Below are 20,980 nucleotides of genomic sequence, written 5' to 3'. Positions count from 1 at the left end.
CACGCTGACATGAACCATCTCATAGACATGTATTGTCCACGCGGTCGGGGGGCGTTTTTAAAAACCACAGGCGGGCGAAAAAAAGCTGAAAACGCCTGCAGTGTGAACAAGCCCTCAAAGCACACTTTATTGGCTAGATTTGTAATCACTGACCCCGATTCCAGGCAGGACAGGGCACATTTGGCAGGTGTTTGGAGTTCCGGTACGCCTGGTAAGCGATGTGCACTGCTGTATGAGTGCTGTGACACAGCAAGACAGGGTGTGGCTACCGCCAGCTCTTCATACATCTTGGAGGAGGGGGCATCTGAACATTCCTATAAATGGGCCCTTAAAATCTAGCCACGGGAATTTTTTTTAAGTACCTAAAGCACACCTGAATGCAACCAAAAAAAGTAGATTTTCACTTACCTGGGGCTACTTCCTGCCCCCCCCTCCCCCTAGTCTTTCAGGTCCCTCTGTGTCCTTGGAGTTCCCTCCATTGTGCCGCTGCCCCTTCAGTAAGATCAGCAGTTAGACACCGAGGGCTGCTGCGCATGTGCTGTCCCGACCATGTGCCTCCCTTCATCACGCTTCCATCACAGGCACGTAATGGACATCGAGGGCTGCTGCACATGTGCTGTCCCGACCATGTGCCTCCTTCATCACGCTTCCATCACAGGCACGGTACAATTCTTTTTAGATCTAAGTAGCCTGGGACTGGAGTTAATAGCGGAATGAAACCCAGCATTTGTTCTTTGCTCTAATAGATTATTTACAGCATATTGTATGCAACCAGCGGGGTTTTATTTTTACTAGAACAGCATTCAAAGGGTTACACACATGACTTAGAAGTTCCCTGCCAGCAAAGCTGGACGCATCCGAAACTTCAGATAATGTTATCTTGTAGTAAATTGTGTCAAGTGAGGAATGTAAACAAACACTTCTCTGACACTGCAGGCTCTGCTGAACAAAGTCAGACAATCAGAAAGCTTTTCTGCTTCCGTTAGCAGATGAATAAAGCAGTTATAAATAAAATGCAAAGTCAGCTCTCAGAGAGAAAAAAGTGTTCTTTGGGAATGTATAATTTCTAAATGAATCATAATACTTATGCACAAAAGCAAATATGATAACCGTATGGCGTATAAACGTAGGAAAACATGTTTTTATTGAATATTATGTCCGGTTTTTATACCGCTTTAAGTTTCAGATCCTTCGGAGGGGGCAGCGGCACAATGGAGGGGACCCGAAGGGGACCTGAAGACCACGAGGGGCTGGAAGTAAAAATCTACTTTGGTTCAATTCAAGGTGTGCTTTAAAACACCATGGGCCATATGCAATTAAAGGGGAACTTCAGCCTAAACAAACATACTGTCATTAAGTTACATTAGTTATGTTAATTAAAATAAATAGGTAATATTATTTCTTACCCACCCTGTTTTAAAAGAACAGGCAAATGTTTGTGATTTCATGGGGGCAGCTATCTTTTTGGTTGTAAGGAGGTGACAGGGAGCATGAGACACAGTTCCAACTGTTCTGTGTCCTGATTGCCCCTCCCAGCTGCTAGGCTTGAAATGTCAAATTCAATAAATTGCACCAAAACAGCAGCATAAAAAAATCCCATCATGCTTTGCACAGCATCAGGGGAAAAATGCCCGGGCAGTTTTCTTCTGTGCAGGTAAAACTGAGGCTTGTATAAGAGAAACAATGTTCTGATGCTGTGAAACTGTTAAAGAAACACCAAGCCTTTTCAGTGCTGCTGAGGCGATTTGTAGTCTGGAGGTTCACTTTAACTTTATTGCCAAAGTCTTCTCCTAGAAGATAATATTTAATCTTCTGCTTTAAAGGGGCACTACAGCGAAAAATTGTAAATTTAAAATGTGTTTCAGGACATGGCCACTCCCTCCTGGTTGAACTGGTGTGGATGAGCAACCAAAGCACCCGTTCCATGATGCAGTTACTAATGTTCTGGCTGTGATCAGTGATGATGTAATAGCGGAGGATCCAGATGGCAGAAGAGGACAGCGAGGGAGCGGTCAGCCTGAAGGGAGCTGGAGGAAGCCCCAGGTATGTATCATTTTTTTCTCAGGATTCCTTTAAAGAGAGACCATGACCAAGAATTGAACTTCATCCCAATCAGTAGCTGATACCCCCTTTCCCATGAGAAATCTATTCCTTTTCACAAACCGATCATCAGGGGGCTCTGTATGGCTGATATTGTGGTGAAACCCCTCCCACCGTGTGATGTCAGGACCATGGTACTGACATCACACTGTGGGAGCCTTGTTGCACTGTGGGAAATAACAGCTGTTTCCAACTGCCAAAAAAGCAAGCAGCATCTCCTTCCAGTGACATCACCTGGCAGCAGTAAAAATGTCACCATGTAAATCAGGGAGAGGAAAGATTTTACAATGAGCAAACACTGACTAAATCATTTATACATAATTATTGTAAAAATGAAGCACTTTTTTTATGACATTATTTTCACTGGAGTTCCTCTATGAACTGAGCTATAGAACTGTTGGCAGCTCTATCAGACAGATGATCATCTGAGGTCAGTTTTTCACAGATATGAGTTTATAATTAGATGCAGCATTTTCACAAGTATTTTATGTGTATGCTTGTTCTCACGAAGATGGCTTTATGGGCAGGTTTTCTCTCTTGTATGCCTTATTGTCATCTGCATATTTAAGGGATACCTGAACTGATAGGAATATGGAGGCTGCCATCGTCATTCCCGTATAAACAAAAAAAATGGAGGCAATAACAAAAGATTGCCGGTTACCTGCCGGCTATGCTGAGCAATTAGCTTTAGTTGTGTTTGAATTACACACCTGCAAAAAGCATGCAGCCACCCCACAGTCACAGCACCTGACCTGCATGCTCATTCTGGGGGAGTGGCTTATAGTATTAGAGGCGGAGCATCAGCACGACAGCCAGGCAACCAACATTGTTTATTAGAGAATGAAGATGGTGGCTTCCGTATTCTTTCCACTTTAGGTTCCCTTTAAGAATAAAACAAAAACACCAATCAGGATAAGGTTCTTCTTAAAGGGAACCTAAACTGATTAAACAATACCAGTTGCCTGGTAGTCCTGCAGATCTCTTTGGCTGCAGTAGTGGCTGAATCGCACACCTGAAACAAGCATGCAGCTAATCCAGGCTGACTTCAGTCAGAGCACCTGATCTACATGCTTGTTTAGGGGCTGTGGCTGAAAGCATTAGAAACACAGGATCAGCAGGCAATTCAGGCAACTGGTATTATTTTAAAAGGAAAAGTCCATATCCTTCCCAGTTTAGGTTCCCTTTAACGTGCAGCCAAAGCCCCATGTAAACCTGATGAGGACTAACAAGGCACTGCCAAAATACTCTGATTTTTGCTGGATTGTAGATGAAATCCAATCAGAATTAATTAGGCCCAAGTCTCTGTATGGTTTTGCCCTGGTCAAAGCGGTATAAACACACAAATCCATCTCTTTATCCACCAACCTAACACTAGGATTGATTTTAAAGAGGCCCTGTAGTGACATATAGCAGAATGCAATAAATGATTCCGTATATCCATTTTTACAGTAATTATCCTGGTTTCAGCATCAGAAACACTTCTGCTATATAACTGTATACAACCACGCCCTCCCAGTGATGCTTTACCTAGGCTGGTTAGATATGCTGAATTCTCAGCCCCAGAGCATTCTGGGAGAACAAGTATATTGTTACTATCTTCGGAACTCTCAGCAACCAACATTACGCAGATATGTTCCTGTAAAGATGTCATCAGCTGTGATACATTTTACAAAGTAAATGAGAAGGAGGAAAGATTTTACCATGGGCAAACACTGACTAAATCATTTATGAAGTAACAAAATAAGAAAATGTATTAATCCTGTTATTTCCACTACAGTTACTCTTAAAGGATACCCGAAGTGACATGTGACATGATGAGATAGACACAAATAACTAGGCTGTGTTCCTTTTTTCTTTCTATGCCTGAAAGAGTTAAATATGAGGTATGTAAGTGGCTGACTCAGTCCTGACTCAGACAGGAAGTGACTACAGCGTGACCCTCACTGATAAGAAATTCCAACTATAAAACACTTCCCTAGCAGAAAATGGCTTCTGAGAGCAGGAAAGAAATAAAAAGGGGAATTTCTTATCAGTGAGGGTCACACTGTAGTCACTTCCTGTCTGAGTCAGGACTGAGCCAGCCACTTACATACCTGATTTTTAACTCTTTCAGGCAGAGAAAGAAAAAAAGGAAGACAGCCTAGTTATTTGTGTGCTAGGCACTGTACATACACATGTCTCATCATGTCACATGTCACTTCGGGTATCCTTTAAAGGAACTGTAAATATTTTGGAGAGATACAATTAAAATGTCTGAATCTGCTCCGAATTTACTGGTTTAATAAACTCTGCGCAGAAACGTAGCGTGCGTTTTACAAGTCCTCTGCGCGTGCAAACATTGATCCCTACCGGGAGGCGAAAGCTGTCCGCACAGAGAGATTTCAACATTTTTCATTTCTGAACCCAACAAAAACCTCCGCAGGGAAACTCTGTCATCAAAATAAATGCAAGAAAGTTATACATTATGGGGTTTTAGTGGGCAGTACGAGGAGACTAAATGAACGAAACAAAAGAAAGGCAGCGAGTCCAGGTACTGGATATGCTTTTTATTTAAAGCCGGTCTTACACTGGATGTGTGCAACGGCACAGCAGAAATGAGGCTTCATATTAACCAGGGCACCGTCCCCCCCCCCCCCCCCCCCCGCTGTACAGGAAGTACATCACTGGTATTCCTGTCAGTCCACGCATGCGCTCCTGTCGTGCACACTGCCCGCGCCGCCCAATGGCTTGCATTACTGCATAATCCGCATGGTAGGCACAGATCATATGGTAGCGTGCTGCAGCCTTTTCATCAGCAAGGATTTGAGTATTTCCATCGCGCCACGTCGCATGGTGTGAACTGTGCAATGTCTCGCCAGAATTGCATGGCCCTTGCGGTAGGGGAGAGTATCGGGGTGCGACGCAGTGTGTAAGAGTCACATTTATTTGAATCGCATGCGTTTCGGAAAATGCATACAGAAACGCATGGGACGCACAAAAAACACATTGATATGCATTTTTTAATGCGTTTTTTAAAACACTCAACAGGTTAATTTTTTCTGCATACTGTATGCACAATGCATGCGTTCTGCATAAAATGCTTTTCTATGGTGAAAAAATGCATGTGTTTTACATACTTTTTTTAATGCATTTTTGCCTAAATAAGGTAAAAACTTTGAAAATAGAAAATTATTTAATTTTACTTTGAAATTTGCAAATTATTTATTTTTACTTGTTAAATATGAATATTGATTAAAAACTCAAACGGAAAAGCATGGGAAACGCACATGGAAAAATGCAAACACAAAAAACACCCACAATAAACGCCCATAGCAGAAATCTGATGGTTTTCTACATTGACAAGTGTGACCTTAGCCCTAGTTATTTAAAGAGAATCTGTATTGTTAAAATCGCACAAAAGTAAACATACCAGTGCATTAGGGGACATCTCCTATTACCCTCTGACACAATTTCGCCGCTCCTTGCCGCATTAAAAGTGGTTAAAAACTGATTTAAAAAGTTTGTTTATAAACAAACAAAATGGCCACCAAAACAGGAAGTAGGTTGATGTACAGTATGTCCACACATAGAAAATACATCCATACACAAGCAGGCTGTATACAGCCTTCCTTTTGAATCTCAAGAGATCATTTGTGTGTTTCTTTACCCCTGCAGTTCTCATGCACTGAAGTTTCAGGCTGCTCTTTTCTTCCTGCAAACAGCTTTGCCCTTGTCTGTAATTCTTCAGTATGTGAAAGCCCAGCCAGCTTAGAGGACGATTTATCCAGCTTGTAAAAGATAAGAGAGAAGAGAGAAGCTGCTCTAATCCTAAATAATACACAGGCAGTGTGCATAGAGGGGAGTACATAGCAGAACCACAACACTGAAGAACTTGGCAGCCTTCCAGACACAGGCTGACAAGTCTGACAGGGGAAAGATACATTGATTTATTACAGAGACTGTGATAGTAGAACATGCTGCAGTTAGCCAGAACACATTAGAATAGCTTTTTGAGCTTGTAGGATGATGAAAAACAGGATGTAATTTTTGTTACGGAGTCTCTTTAAACAACCAGTTCTACTGCCAGGCTGATGTAGTGTCCCAGCAGAGAATAAGAATATTATTTTTTATTGAATTAGAGATGAAAATGGGTAAACAATGAAATGGAAATAAGAAAATCTAAAGAACGAAACATTTTGGTGCAGTTTGGGACTATTAAAAAAGGGTGGTAACTAAAAAAGTTTCTTTAGAAACAAGATAGATGGAAGAAAAAGCTAAATATTTTCAAAGTATTATTATCGCTATTTAAAAAGGGGTGATCATCAAATTCTGTTTGCAAACAAGATGGAAGTTCAAAAAAAGGGGAAATTAATATTATTTATGCAGTATTTGAACTCTTAAAAATAGCAAGCAATCAATAAGGTCTGTTTAGAAGCAAGGTGGAAGTTAGAAAAGGGAACTGAATATCCTGTAGGCAGCTTGGTAAATTTAAAAATAAGGATAGCCAATAAAGTTTTGTTTAGAAAAACGGAAGTGAATATTTTGAGGCAGCATTTTAGCCGTTCAAAATAGGGTGTCTAATAAAGTTTGTTTATAATTCAGCCAGAAAAAAAAGAAAAAGAGAAATTCATGTTTTTTTATGGCGTATAGAAGTTGTAAAAATACCGGCAAATGGTAAAATATGAACAGGAAGGAAGCGAGGAAAATAGAAGTGACTGTTTTTGGCGGTTGCTCTCTTGTTCAGAGGGATTTGTGTTTGAAGTTTTGGTGAGTGTAGGGTTTGGGGAAGGTATTAGGTGCTGTCCGCTCTCTTTGTTCTCCTGTCCAGCAGGGCTGTCAGGTGTGTCCCTCCCCCCACCTGGCGCTAATCTCCCCTCTTATCTGTCTCCTGATCTGTGGCGGCCATGTTTGCACATAGCTGTTTTGGGATAAATAAGGTAAAATGTGTGAGGTAGAGAGATGTAATCAGTGACACTCGCAGACAATGCTCATCGGCCCCCTTTCCTTCCGTTCCCAAACCCTCCCCCCCCCCCCCCCCCCCCACGTTCCACTTCAGCGAAATCCTATATGTCGATCGCCTCACTCAACGCTGCATTTATTGGAATCAAAGCCTCGCCACGGGAGCTGGCACAACAATTAACGAGTTCATTTCTGAGGAGGGAGCGATGAGCTGCGGCCGGATCAGCTCAGCGGAAGTCGGACGCTCTAAAAACTTTATTCCGAAACTCAACGGTCGCCGAGAAAAATGATAAAAATAAAGGTGGAAACCGGTCCTCAGGACTCTTGGAGAAAGACTTCCTAGCCTGACGTACGTTATGGGGAATAGGACACGCATGCAAAATAAAGGCGCAAGGAAATTATTGCGCCAGGAAAGATCCAAAAGTAGCAAATCGGTAAAATTGACCAATATCATACTATTTTACAGTGGTAATTCCGATAGTAAAATATCAATATTATAGATATTTTACTACAGCTAAACCTAACCCTTCTCTCACACAGAATTCTCCCCCTGCGATGCCTAACCTTAACCAAACTCCCCACCAATGCCTAACCCTAACCACCCTTCCTGCCGATGCCTAACCCTAACCAATCCCCTGCCGATGCCTAACCATCCCCCTCAATGCCTAACCCTAACCGCTCACCCTCCTGCTGATGCCTATCCCTAACCAGCCTCCCTGTCGATGTCTAACCCTAACCCCCCCCCCCCCCAATGCCTAACCCTAACCTTTCCCCCGCCAATACCTAACCCTAACCACCCTCCGTGCCGATGTCTGACCCTAACCATCCCCCTCAATGCCTAACCCTAACCGCTCGCCCTCCTGCAGATGCCTATCCCTAACCAGCCCCCCTGTCAATGCCTATCCCTAACCGAACTTCCCGCCAATGCCTAACCCTAACCGCTCACCCTCCCTGCAGATGCCTAACCCCAACCACTCTTTCCCTCGCCGATACCTAACCCTAACCACCACCCCGGCCAATGCTTAACCCTATCCGCCCCAAAAGGCCGATGCCTAACCCTAACCACTCTCCCTGCTGATACCTAACCCTAACCACCCTCCCTGCAGATGCCTAACCCCAGCCACCCCTCCCCTCCCCGATACCTAACCCTAACCACCCCCCCAGCCAATGCCTAACCCTATCCGCCCCAAAAGGCCAATGCCTAATCCTACCTGAACTCCCAGCCAATGCCTAACCCTAACCAGCCCCCCTGTCGATGCTTGACCCTGAACAAACATTCTACAAAGATCACCTGACAGCAGTAAAGGTGTTGCCACCTGTGATAAAATTCAGAATATAAATCAGGGTGAGGAATGATTTTACAATGGGCAAAGAGTGACTGAATAATTTATAAATGATTACTGTATTGTAGAAAAAAAAAAAAAAAGCAATTTTATTAAATGTGTTATTTGAATTATTGTTCTTCTGTAAAGGAAATATGAGGACCCGTTGAGGTCGGCGACTAATGTGCGAGCGTGACCGCGAGCGGCGCTGTTGTGCACTTGCGCAGTAGCCGCTGACCGCGCCGGGTCGGCAGGTGTTATGGTGGGGACCCTGAGTGACCCACTGAGAGTGGAGATGCAGCGAGGGACACTTAAGCTTCCAGGGGTTGGAGGAAGCACCAGGGAAGTATATCTGTGCTTTAATCATTTTGCCTGACATTTCCTATAAGGAGATTTCTGAAACAGGAATATTTTTACACACACTAGATTAAACTCCACCAGGGCAGCTGCCAAAGACCACTCCTTCCGACACCTTAGTGTGTGGTCGGCATGCCGGATTATCTCGCCCGAACACAGCCCAACCCCATTGTTCTCTCAAGCACTCCGCCACCGCACATCGCCTGTGTCACTAGCCTGCTGGCTAGGCACATGTCTGTATAGCCTCCTCCACAGACTGTGGCTGAGGGATCGTGTCAGGTGACAGTAATCTCAGGTGTGTACTCAGCTTTACAGATAGACATGTCTTGTGTCACACAGAACATGTAAATTCTGCACTATCGAGAAATTCCGATATCTAGAGAGAAAGCGCAGGAACTGGCCAGATCTCACTTCTGTCTCCCAGCTTATGGAATGTGCTAACCTGCCATTCCCCAGATCTCTCTCACTCTCCTAATTGCCACATAATGGGCTATTATGCCCCCCGGCAGGCTGCAGATTATAGGATTGCTGATCGCAGGTGCTAATCCGGCTGCCATTGTGGAGGGACAGTTATGGAGGTGCTGCTTTGTCTTTATTTACATAACTGCTAACAAATGGAGGCAAATCATCCTGGAAGGACAAACAATAGAACATGCCCATCAGGCAACGCCACGCCCTCACACCTTATAAAATAGCTACGCTGCTGCCAGAACCAGGATGGTCAACACAGAGGAAGCCCAGCAACAGAGTCTCAGTAACATGCTCACAATGATAAAAGTCTTCCAAACCTTGAAAACCACCAGTAATTATACATGTTGTATGACCCCATCAACTTCCCGAAGTGCATCAAAAAAGTAAACTGGATCTCCTGCCTCGGATGACACAATGCTGAGGTCTGGCCGCTGCAGCCTAGTGCCTAACCTGTCAATTGTAGACAGGAAGTCATGATGTCATTTCCTGTCTACTAAAAGGGGGCGAAGTGGAAAAGCGTCCAATGGTTCAGGTTTCTGAGGGTTAGGGCGGGGTATCCAGCATTATTGCCAGGAAGATGTGATGTGGTAGAACCCTCTCTCCCTCCATCACTAAGTCCTGGTTGCCTAAGCCTTGCCCCTCATTCACTGATGAAGAAGATCCCACCACTTAGCCCAGTCTTTATGTAGGTTTCTCCAAGTAGGGATGGTCCATGAAATGCAAATACTGCAGAGTTGATTCAGGATTAAGCAAATTTAGTATGCAAATTTACGCAACTTGAAAATGGACCAATCTAATCCTCTAAGGTGTAATTTGATTGGTCTTTTGCATCCCATTGACTATGCCTATTCTCAAGCACTTCTACAGTAGAACCGAAGTGAGAAAGCTCTTCTGCACCTGCGCAGCACAGTAGTTGTACGTAGGTGCAGTACGACCTGCAGATGACAAGAATGCGCATGGAAGCGGAGAAGAGCCAGCCCCGTCGGTGGGTGGCCATCATTGCAGGTGGCCATCAGGGACACCGAGGAGGACCGGAGCTGCGGCGAGGGACTGAAACTGCTACACGGGGCTGGAAGTAGCCCTAGGTGAGGAAAACATTTTTTAGTTCGCCTCAGAAGTCTTTCAAATGCTGCAATTTAAAGTCTATAAAGTGAGCCTGAACTGAGTAAAATTATTTAAAATAAACATGTGATGTACCTGCAAATGAATATTACCTCACTGTCAGTTCCACTCGGAAGCTCAACATTTTCTTCAAGAATTGCTTCCAGTTCTGACGAGATTTTGTCAGAACTGAAATATATCGATTGCTGTCAGTTATACATCAGTTGCTGTCAGTTATAACTAAAAGGACAACTAATGAGCAAGGTAATGTCCATGTTTCCCTATGGCTCGTGTGGGCAATATTACAGTGTAACAGTGTGCTGACCAGGAAGCTGTTATGGAGAAATGGCCATTTTCAACATGGAGGATGGAGAAGTCTAATGATCACAGTGGACAAACAGGATGCGGGAGAGGAGAAAGAGATTGATGAGTTCACTACATGGGAGGTAAGTATGACGTTTGTATGTTCATTATTGCTTTAAAACAGTTGCCGTATACAGAAAAGTCCCAGCACACATGAGAGGCAGATTATTAGGAGTTGCATTTAAGTTAATGGCATGATTGTAATGATGGGATCTCTGCACTGCTGCAGTTCTCTCTGAGCAGCTTATACCTTGTAGTCTGCAGTCACTACAAGCTCCATTTCAGCTGCTGGGGATATCAGGGAATGCTGTGCTCTGTTTTTATGCTGAAGAACTCCTGAAACAGAGTCTACTGCTGAAGAGACTGTGAAAATATTTTACATAGTCTACAATCAACAGAGGACTGACTATCTGGGGAACAATTTGGATTGGAAAGTTAAGTTTACTTTAACATGCGTCTGCTTCCAAAATTTACAACACAGCTGTTCCAGGACGGGCGCTTTTGGTGAAAACAACTTTCAGAACTACTGAGAGTAGCAGCGATATCTTACACAGCCACAATCTCTATGGAAATCCTGTATTTACAGACCTCCTGATCGCATTGCCGATGCAAACAACATATATCTATCACCCGGACTAATATCTGCAGCAGCACAACACAAATCACTAGATTTAATGAGCATTGTACAATATCTGTGCTGTCTACAGAACCTACACTCCACCAGGTGTGTGATGTAAAGGAAGTCACACAACCTGGGCCGGTTATATCGTTTTTTGGCCCTCTAGGCCGGGGCACACATGTCAAACTCAATTACGTAATGGGCCAAAATGTAAAACACAGTCTAAGTCGTGGGCCAAATTGTTTATGAAAAAGTTAACATTTTATTGAACAGTCTCGAACTAAGTGGTGTAACTATAGCGACCATGGGGGCTCCTCCCCCTTCTGTAGAGTAGCGCAGGGGAGCAGTTTAACATTTACCAGCAGAAAAGGATGCAGATGAAGTGTGGCCCAAGGCAAGATGCTGGCCCGCACCTCCCCCATAGTATTTCTGATAAGTTGGAGGAAAGGGGGGGGGGAGGGGTTGTACTGGCCACATAAGGGGGTTAGGATCCCCAGTGGGGGCCCCATGTTCATTTTGCTGAGGGGTCCCATGGGTTGTTGCTGCACCCCTGCTCAAATTGACAATATTTCAACCAGAAACACTGTCACTGGTGAGGTCCTCTGGATGGGGGGCCGTGTGCTGTCATTCTTCTACTGCTTACAATGATGCACATTTCATGCTCTGGAGGGCCACATAATATGGCCAGGAGGGCTGCATTCGCCCCCTGGGCCTTGTGTTTGGCGCCTGTGCTCGGGCATCTGTTTTTGTTCTATTTTTGCCAATAACATAACAACAGCAGAAAGGGAAGACCTATACCGCCCCTTCCCATGTATGGAGCCAATCTCCCATACTCAGCAACAAGCGCTTACTTGTGCAGCCCACTATATACATGCATGTGGGAGGGACAGTCCCCAGTGGGTACAGAGTTCTAGGGAACCAGGGAACTGGCATAGTTTAGAAGCAGTGATTGGGAGGAGAGTATGCTGTGGAGGAGGTGGGTGAGAGGGACCGTCCCCAGTGGATACAGAGAACCAGGGAACCGGCATGGTTTAGAAGCAGTGATTGGGAAGGGGGCATGCTGCAGAGGCAGGTGTGTGGGAGGGACAGTCCCCGGTGGATACAGAGTTTTAGGGAACCAGGGAACTGGCATTGTGAGCCGGTTCCCTGGTTCCCCGGTGGGTGAGAGGGACCGTCCCCAGTGGATATAGAGAACCAGGGAACCAGTATGGTTAAGAAGCAGTGATTGGGAGGGGGGTATGCCATGGAGGAAGGCGTGTGGAAGGGACAGTCCCCGGTGGATATAGGGAACCAGGGAACTGGCATGGTTTAGAAGCAGTGATTTGGAGGAGGCATGCTGCGGAGGCAGGGAGAGTCCCCGGTGGATATAAAGTTCTAGGTAACTGCTTCCTGGCTCCTGACAATAACTCATGCAGTGTGAGTAGTCTGGAGCTGTGTATGTTTATATTCTCAGTAATGTCTGATCTCAGGCTGTCTGCAACCAGCAGAGCATTCCTCCAGCCCATCACCTCGCCCCCCTCTGGACTTTGTACAGTCTGATGTTCCCGGCACACAACTGACACTTCCGAATGGGCGAGAGGCCAGCCTACCCTCACCACCCGATCACAACGCCTGCTGGAGGAATAAAGGTTAACCTCAGGCTCTCTCATCTGCATCTCATACAGCCGCATGCACAATAAACAAAACTTCTTTTAAAATGTTTCATTTTTGTTATATAAGAAACAAAAACAAAACAAAAAAACAAAAAAAAAAGTTAAGCCTCATTCACACTTGTAATCGAAAACACAAGTGCTTTGCGTTTTTGTGCACTTTTTTCCCCCTCCTGGCGCTCCACTGCAGGCTGCGTTTCTGGTAGAAGCACTTTTTCTAAGCGTTTTCTAGAGCAGTTTTGTAATTCTCTCCCTAATGCAAGTCAGGAAGTGAACTCTTTGGCCCAGAAAAGAATAAATACAATGTATCTATTCTTAACAACGCGAATGCAATCGCCGCATAATGCAGTTTTTTGAGCGTTTAGCTCTCTTCCTGTACCTTCCATTATAGTAAAAACGCCCCAGAAATGGTACAGGCACCACTTTTCTGAACGCACAGCGCATGAACCGCGCTGATACGACCTTCTCATAGAGATTCATTGCACCAGCAGTTTGTGGGCGATTTAAAAAATCGCCTGCGCTTGAAAAAAGGCCGAAAACGACCTAGTGTAAATGAGCCCTCACTGCAGCAATACCATCTGACTTAAGGTTGCCACACACCATACAATTTTTAAAACATCTTTTCAATTCAAGAACTGCAATCAGTTTTTCTGACATACTGTAACATTTAAAAAATCTGAAAAATGTACCATACATGTCTGGACAATTTTTACCTAATTATGAAGAAAAATGATTGAAAACTCTGAGAAAATTGCTTGGAAGTATATAGAAGGAAATTGACAATCTACCACACACCATTCAATAAATCATAGCGTGAATAAATGAATTGGTGGTGCTGCTGCATTAGTAGGATTTGTGGTCCCGTGGCTTGCATGCCACGCGTGTAGATATACTCGATAGTGGTCTGTAAACACTGACCCCCTGAGCATTACAGTCAGAGGAAACAGTCAGAAAACAACAATATACAAAACACAGTCATCAAAATGTATACAGTGAATACAAATGATCCACCTAAGCAGGTAGAAATCTGAAAATAGATATACATAAGCCCAAGCAAACTTCGATGTACCTTTACACATGCGTAGGCGGAGTTCCACAAATGCGATAGATGTAAACAATACTTCAATCCCAAGTCAGAGTGCTGCCTCCAAAACTATGATATGTGTATGAAAGGCAGAACTTACACTCTACAAATCTGTCCAACCAGTCCAGAGATCCAGATTGCCCTGCCAGAATTCTGACCTGATTTCTACCTCAGATGTTCCAAAGAACCATTCATTTATGCATACCTGGTTTACATTGTCCTTCCTATATGAACATACATCTCACCTTTTCTAATCATTTATGCATAATTTCATTCCTAAATTAATTCCTTATACTCCCGCTGATGGACAACAAGGCCAGAGTTCTCCTCAGGCTCTTTTAGGCGGGTGCTGCACCCGGCTAGTTTTGGTGAGCACCCAGCTGTTATCAGCTCACCTCCTCCTCTGCTGTAAGCAGAGTTGTGCAGAGAAGCACCGGCCCTGCAATCTCTCAGCACGTCCCACCCGCCTACTTTTTCATGCCACCCAGCTCAAAAGAAATTCTAGGGAGAACACTGAAGGCCTATGTAGTGCTCCTGTGAAAACAATTCTCATTCTCATGTCTATTTTGTAAGTTGAGGCCTTACCTGCTTGAACTGCTCTTCATACGTCCACTCATGATGACCCGATTGTCCATTGGGTGATAAGGTGTTTGTCTGGGAACTGGTGTTTGGTAAATGTGATTGGTTGCCCCTAGACAATCCCTTTCCAGGTGACCCAGGTTGTGCATTTGAAGACATCTCCATAGCTTCCTCCTCCTCTTCTTCTCCTTCCTCATCATCAATGTCATCATCTTCAAAGTCCGCTTCCTCCCCCTCACTTCTGCTCTTAGGTTCTTCCTCCTCCATTTTCCGGACCGGGGTAGGTGGAAATATCAGAGGGGTCCGGTTCTGGACTAAGGCTGAGCTGGAGGCAATAGTAGTGGTGGTGGTGGTATTGGTGGTGTTGGAGTTTATGGGGGAGGTCACCACGGTGGTGGTGGTGGCTGCCCGCATGGCAGCCTGGTAATGGCGTATCGCAAGCGCTTGTTGCTGAATGCGAGACTCCACCAAACATCGCAGTTCTCTGTCTTTTTCCTGGCGTAACTTTTCCTCTAAGGCCAACCGTGCAGCCTGCTGGCGTTGTAAGTTCTCCATGACGGCCTCCAGCCTCATTCCGCCACCTGTAGAGACTGCCTGGGTGGGTAGGGGGGGTCGGGATACAGGAAAAGGTGAGCCATGGTGAGAGGAAGTGGCGACAAGCAGAGACGGGAGGGAGGAAGAGGGGGGGAAGGCTGCCTGCTGGAAAACAGAAGGAAGGAAGGCAAATTGGGGTAAAGGAACATCGACCAAGAAAGAGGCATGCACAAGAAAGACAGGAAATGGGAAATACGTTATATCCAAAATGATGAATGGTCAAGAAAGCAGGACAAGAAGAGATAGATCAATATAAATACATCAAGGGTAAGAAAGAGAAAAAGAAATGGAAATAAAGGATAAAGCCAAGGCCAGGTATGATTGAGCAGACACACCAGAAAAAAGAAGGAAATTGTTATATTGATGATAACATAATGCGGAAAAACGGAAGGAAGAGCCAAGAAAAGGAGAAGTTAGGAGAAGAGGAAGTGTACAGATGGATGGGGGAAAGGACATGGGGAAGGGGAAAAAGGGGAGGGGAACAGACAAGGGGGGGGGGGGGGTAAGGGGGAGCGGAATTTGGCGGGGAAAAAAGAGAAAAAAAATGTTATTTCTGGAATGTAACAACCACACTAAGGAACTGAATGATGAAAGTTCTCCAGGCTACAAATCATACGTGATTGGCCAAACCTGGCCTGGACTTCTTAAAGGGAACCTAAACTAAGAAGGAGATGGATTTTTCCTTTCAAAATAATACCAGTTGAGAGGAAAGAATTTACAACGGGCAAACACTGACTAAATCCTTTATACATAATTATTGTAAAAATGAAGCACTTTTTTATTACATTATTTTCACTGGAGTTCCTCTTTAAGTACATACAGTATGCCAAAACACTGAGAGCCTGGCACCTGGTACACGCATCCAATGATTGGCCCATTTTACCACTCCAATGTAGCGTAACTACACAATCTGTTCATAGTATTCACAATCTGCTGGGTCTCAATCTGAGGACTGTATATAGAAGCACAGATTGGGGACTTCTATAATACAAGCTATAAAATAAAGAAAGCAGCCTCCAGAGTTCTCTGCAGCCACAGACACATGATGTCACGGGAGGCATTATGGTCACATGATAAAGCGCTCCAATGACAGTCCCTGCAGAAGATATCGCAATGCCTGCCTTGATTATTGATGGATAAAGTCATAACCTCATCTGCAGAATCAATGAGTAGATTCACCTCTTCATCTCTGCATTAATTAATGTGGTAATTAATATCCTGACTGTCCGTCTCCCTGTCCTGGCTGCACATTGCAGAGATTTCACACCGGGGCCTCTCCTCCGACTCCTTCCTGATCGCTAAACACATACATTTTATGCTGGGAATGCACAATGAGATTTTTCAGCAGATTTACTGTCTGATCGATTTTTCGATCTATTTTCTGATCGTTTCTCATTCACTTCTATGAGAAATCGATCAGAAAAACGATCGAAAATCAGATTGGACCTGTTAGAATTTATCTATTGAACCATCTGCCAAAAAATCTCATTGTGTATTCCCAGCATTACTCTGGCTACAAAACAAAAAGTGTAACTCACTTATTGGTGTGTGAAGTATGAGGGATTCACACACACACCTTAAGAGCCCCCTGCAAGCACAGGTCTACAAATATCATGCAATAGTTTAGTAATCGGAGAGCTTGGATGTTACTTGTGTAAAATGAGGCTACAAATCTGATCTTGAAATTTCGGGCACATGACATAAGCACTGATTATTATCATTGATAGTCGTTAATAAAAAAAACAGCCAGATACTTACTGTACCTAAGGAGAGGGAAGGCTCTGGGTCCTATAGAGCCTCCCTACTCCTCTCCCGGTCCCCTCGGTGCAGTTTAGGATCCCCCAATTGAATCTCGCACCGCAGGGGACTTTGGAAGTCTTTGGGAGCCAAATGCTTCCGAAGACAGACGGCTCCATGCTGCGCACGTGCGGTTACGTGATAAAGGGCGCTCGGGCGTGCGCAGTATGGAGCGGCCCATCTTCGGGAGCACTCGGGCTCCCAAAGACTTTCCGAAGCCTCCCTTTGGAGGCAGAGAAAGCAGCACTTGACCGATTTGGGGGAATGCTGCTACGGAGGATCCTGCTCTGCACCGAGGGCACCGGGAGAGGAGAGGGGAGGCTCATTAGGACCCAGAGCCCCTACCTCTCCTTAGGTAAGTATCTGGCTTTTTTAAATCAACGATTACCAATGACTTTAAGGTACCCATACATCTATCGACTTAGCAGCCGATCAACCATCCAATACAATAACTATTATCAAATCAGATGTAAATCGGTGCAGCCAAGTACATGCCAGACCGACAATGAGACCAATTCAGGCTTAGCATGTCAACTGGACATGCTGCAAGATGTCAGGCCATCGTGGTTGATCGCGAAACGGTGAGCGATATCGGCAAGAGCAACGAAACCCCCGACACTGTCCCCCTAATGTCCGATGTGCCCCCTCCCCCGGTGCCCTGTGCAGTATACATTAGGTGTCCGTGGCCGTCGCTGGCTCTGTCCACAACATGGGCCACACACGTGTCTAGGTGTACGTCGGCAACTACGTAGAGTGCTTGTATGACGGAGGGCGGAGCCAGCAGCGGCCACGGACAGGTGATGTATAGTGGTCTAGGTGTACGTCGGCAACCACGTGGAGCGCTTGTATGACGGAGGGCGGAGCCAGCAGCGGCCACGGACAGGTGATGTATAGTGGTCTAGGTGTACGTCGGCAACCACGTGGAGCGCTTGTATGACGGAGGGCGGAGCCAGCAGCGGCCACAGACAGGTGATGTATAGTGGTCTAGGTGTACGTCGGCAACCACGTGGAGCGCTTGTATGACGGAGGGCGGAGCCAGCAACGGCCACGGACAGGTGATGTATAGTGGTCTAGGTGTACGTCGGCAACCACGTGGAGCGCTTGTATGACGGAGGGCGGAGCCAGCAACGGCCACGGACAGGTGATGTATAGTGGTCTAGGTGTACGTCGGCAACCACGTGGAGCGCTTGTATGACGGAGGACGGAGCCAGCAGCGGCCACGGACAGGTGATGTATAGTGGTCTAGGTGTACGTCGGCAACCACGTGGAGCGCTTGTATGACGGAGGGCGGAGCCAGCAGCGGCCACGGAAAGGTGATGTATAGTGGTCTAGGTGTACGTCGGCAACCACGTGGAGCGCTTGTATGACGGAGGGCGGAGCCAGCAACGGCCACGGACAGGTGATGTATAGTGGTCTAGGTGTACGTCGGCAACCACGTGGAGCGCTTGTATGACGGAGGGCGGAGCCAGCAGCGGCCACGGACAGGTGATGTATAGTGGTCTAGGTGTACGTCGGCAACCACGTGGAGCGCTTGTATGACGGAGGGCGGAGCCAGCAACGGCCACGGACAGGTGATGTATAGTGGTCTAGGTGTACGTCGGCAACCACGTGGAGCGCTTGTATGACGGAGGGCGGAGCCAGCAGCGGCCACAGACAGGTGATGTATAGTGGTCTAGGTGTACGTCGGCAACCACGTGGAGCGCTTGTATGACGGAGGGCGGAGCCAGCAGCGGCCACGGACAGGTGATGTATAGTGGTCTAGGTGTACGTCGGCAACCACGTGGAGCGCTTGTATGACGGAGGGCGGAGCCAGCAGCGGCCACGGACAGGTGATGTATAGTGGTCTAGGTGTACGTCGGCAACCACGTGGAGCGCTTGTATGACGGAGGGCGGAGCCAGCAGCGGCCACGGACAGGTGATGTATAGTGGTCTAGGTGTACGTCGGCAACCACGTGGAGCGCTTGTATGACGGAGGGCGGAGCCAGCAGCGGCCACGGACAGGTGATGTATAGTGGTCTAGGTGTACGTCGGCAACCACGTGGAGCGCTTGTATGACGGAGGGCGGAGCCAGCAGCGGCCACGGACAGGTGATGTATAGTGGTCTAGGTGTACGTCGGCAACCACGTGGAGCGCTTGTATGACGGAGGGCGGAGCCAGCAGCGGCCACAGACAGGTGATGTATAGTGGTCTAGGTGTACGTCGGCAACCACGTGGAGCGCTTGTATGACGGAGGACGGAGCCAGCAGCGGCCACGGACAGGTGATGTATAGTGGTCTAGGTGTACGTCGGCAACCACGTGGAGCGCTTGTATGACGGAGGGCGGAGCCAGCAGCGGCCACGGACAGGTGATGTATAGTGGTCTAGGTGTACGTCGGCAACCACGTGGAGCGCTTGTATGACGGAGGGCGGAGCCAGCAACGGCCACGGACAGGTGATGTATAGTGGTCTAGGTGTACGTCGGCAACCACGTGGAGCGCTTGTATGACAGAGCAAGCAGCGGCCACGGACAGGTGATGTATAGTGGTCTAGGTGTACGTCGGCAACCACGTGGAGCATTTGTATGACGGAGGGCGGAGCCAGCAGCGGCCACGGACAGGTGATGTATAGTGGTCTAGGTGTACGTCGGCAAGCACGTGGAGCGCTTGTATGACGGAGGGCGGAGCCAGCAGCGGCCACAGACAGGTGATGTATAGTGGTCTAGGTGTACGTCGGCAACCACGTGGAGCGCTTGTATGACGGAGGGCGGAGCCAGCAGCGGCCACAGACAGGTGATGTATAGTGGTCTAGGTGTACGTCGGCAACCACGTGGAGCGCTTGTATGACGGAGGGCGGAGCCAGCAACGGCCACGGACAGGTGATGTATAGTGGTCTAGGTGTACGTCGGTAACCACGTGGAGCGCTTGTATGACGGAGGGCGGAGCCAGCAACGGCCACGGACAGGTGATGTATAGTGGTTTAGGTGTACGTCGGCAACCACGTGGAGCGCTTGTATGACGGAGGGCGGAGCCAGCAACGGCCACGGACAGGTGATGTATAGTGGTCTAGGTGTACGTCGGCAACCACGTGGAGCGCTTGTATGACGGAGGGCGGAGCCAGCAGCGGCCTTGGACAGGTGATGTATAGTGGTCTAGGTGTACGTCGGCAACCACGTGGAGCGCTTGTATGACGGAGGACGGAGCCAGCAGCGGCCTTGGACAGGTGATGTACAGTGGTCTAGGTGTACGTCGGCAACTACGTGGAGTGCTTGTATGACGGAGGACGGAGCCAGCAGCGGCCTTGGACAGGTGATGTATAGTGGTCTAGGTATACGTCGGCAACCACGTGGAGTGCTTGTATGACGGAGGGCGGAGCCAGCAGCGGCCACGGACAGGTGATGTATAGTGGTCTAGGTGTACGTCGGCAACCACGTGGAGCGCTTGTATGACGGAGGACGGAGCCAGCAGCGGCCACGGACAGGTGATGTATAGTGGTCTAGGTGTACGTCGGCAACCACGTGGAGCGCTTGTATGACGGAGGGCGGAGCCAGCAGCAGCCACGGACAGGTGATGTATAGTGGTCTATGTGTACGTCGGCAACCACGTGGAGCGCTTGTATGACGGAGGACGGAGCCAGCAGCGGCCACGGACAGGTGATGTATAGTGGTCTAGGTGTACGTCGGCAACCACGTGGAGCGCTTGTATGACGGAGGGCGGAGCCAGCAGCAGCCACTGACAGGTGATGTATAGTGGTCTATGTGTACGTCGGCAACCACGTGGAGCGCTTGTATGACGGAGGACGGAGCCAGCAGCAGCCACGGACAGGTGATGTATAGTGGTCTAGGTGTACGTCGGCAACCACGTGGAGCGCTTGTATGACGGAGGGCGGAGCCAGCAGCGGCCACGGACAGGTGATGTATAGTGGTCTAGGTGTACGTCGGCAACCACGTGGAGCGCTTGTATGACGGAGGGCGGAGCCAGCAACGGCCACGGACAGGTGATGTATAGTGGTCTAGGTGTACGTCGGCAAC

At 47.2% G+C, this 20,980-nt stretch overlaps 1 protein-coding gene across 6 annotated transcripts in view; it reads right to left on the bottom strand.

The window, feature by feature from the left end:
• ARID3C (AT-rich interaction domain 3C) overlaps positions 1 to 20,980 on the bottom strand; it is a 395,250-nt gene that overhangs the window by 279,969 nt on the left and 94,301 nt on the right. For 5 of the 6 annotated variants that reach the window (XM_068272418.1, XM_068272440.1, XM_068272424.1 and 2 more), the window contains one exon: positions 14,590 to 15,282. In XM_068272418.1, the coding sequence (XP_068128519.1) occupies positions 14,590 to 15,156 (567 nt within the window). In that variant the 5' untranslated portion in view covers positions 15,157 to 15,282. The remainder of the gene's footprint in view (positions 1 to 14,589; positions 15,283 to 20,980) is intronic. The other variant, XM_068272434.1, reaches the window with a different exon arrangement.

Source organism: Hyperolius riggenbachi, chromosome 1, assembly GCF_040937935.1.
Source record: "Hyperolius riggenbachi isolate aHypRig1 chromosome 1, aHypRig1.pri, whole genome shotgun sequence".
Lineage (NCBI taxonomy): Eukaryota > Metazoa > Chordata > Amphibia > Anura > Hyperoliidae > Hyperolius > Hyperolius riggenbachi.
Note: the sequence above shows the minus strand (reverse complement) of the source record. Positions and strands in the feature narration are given on the sequence as shown.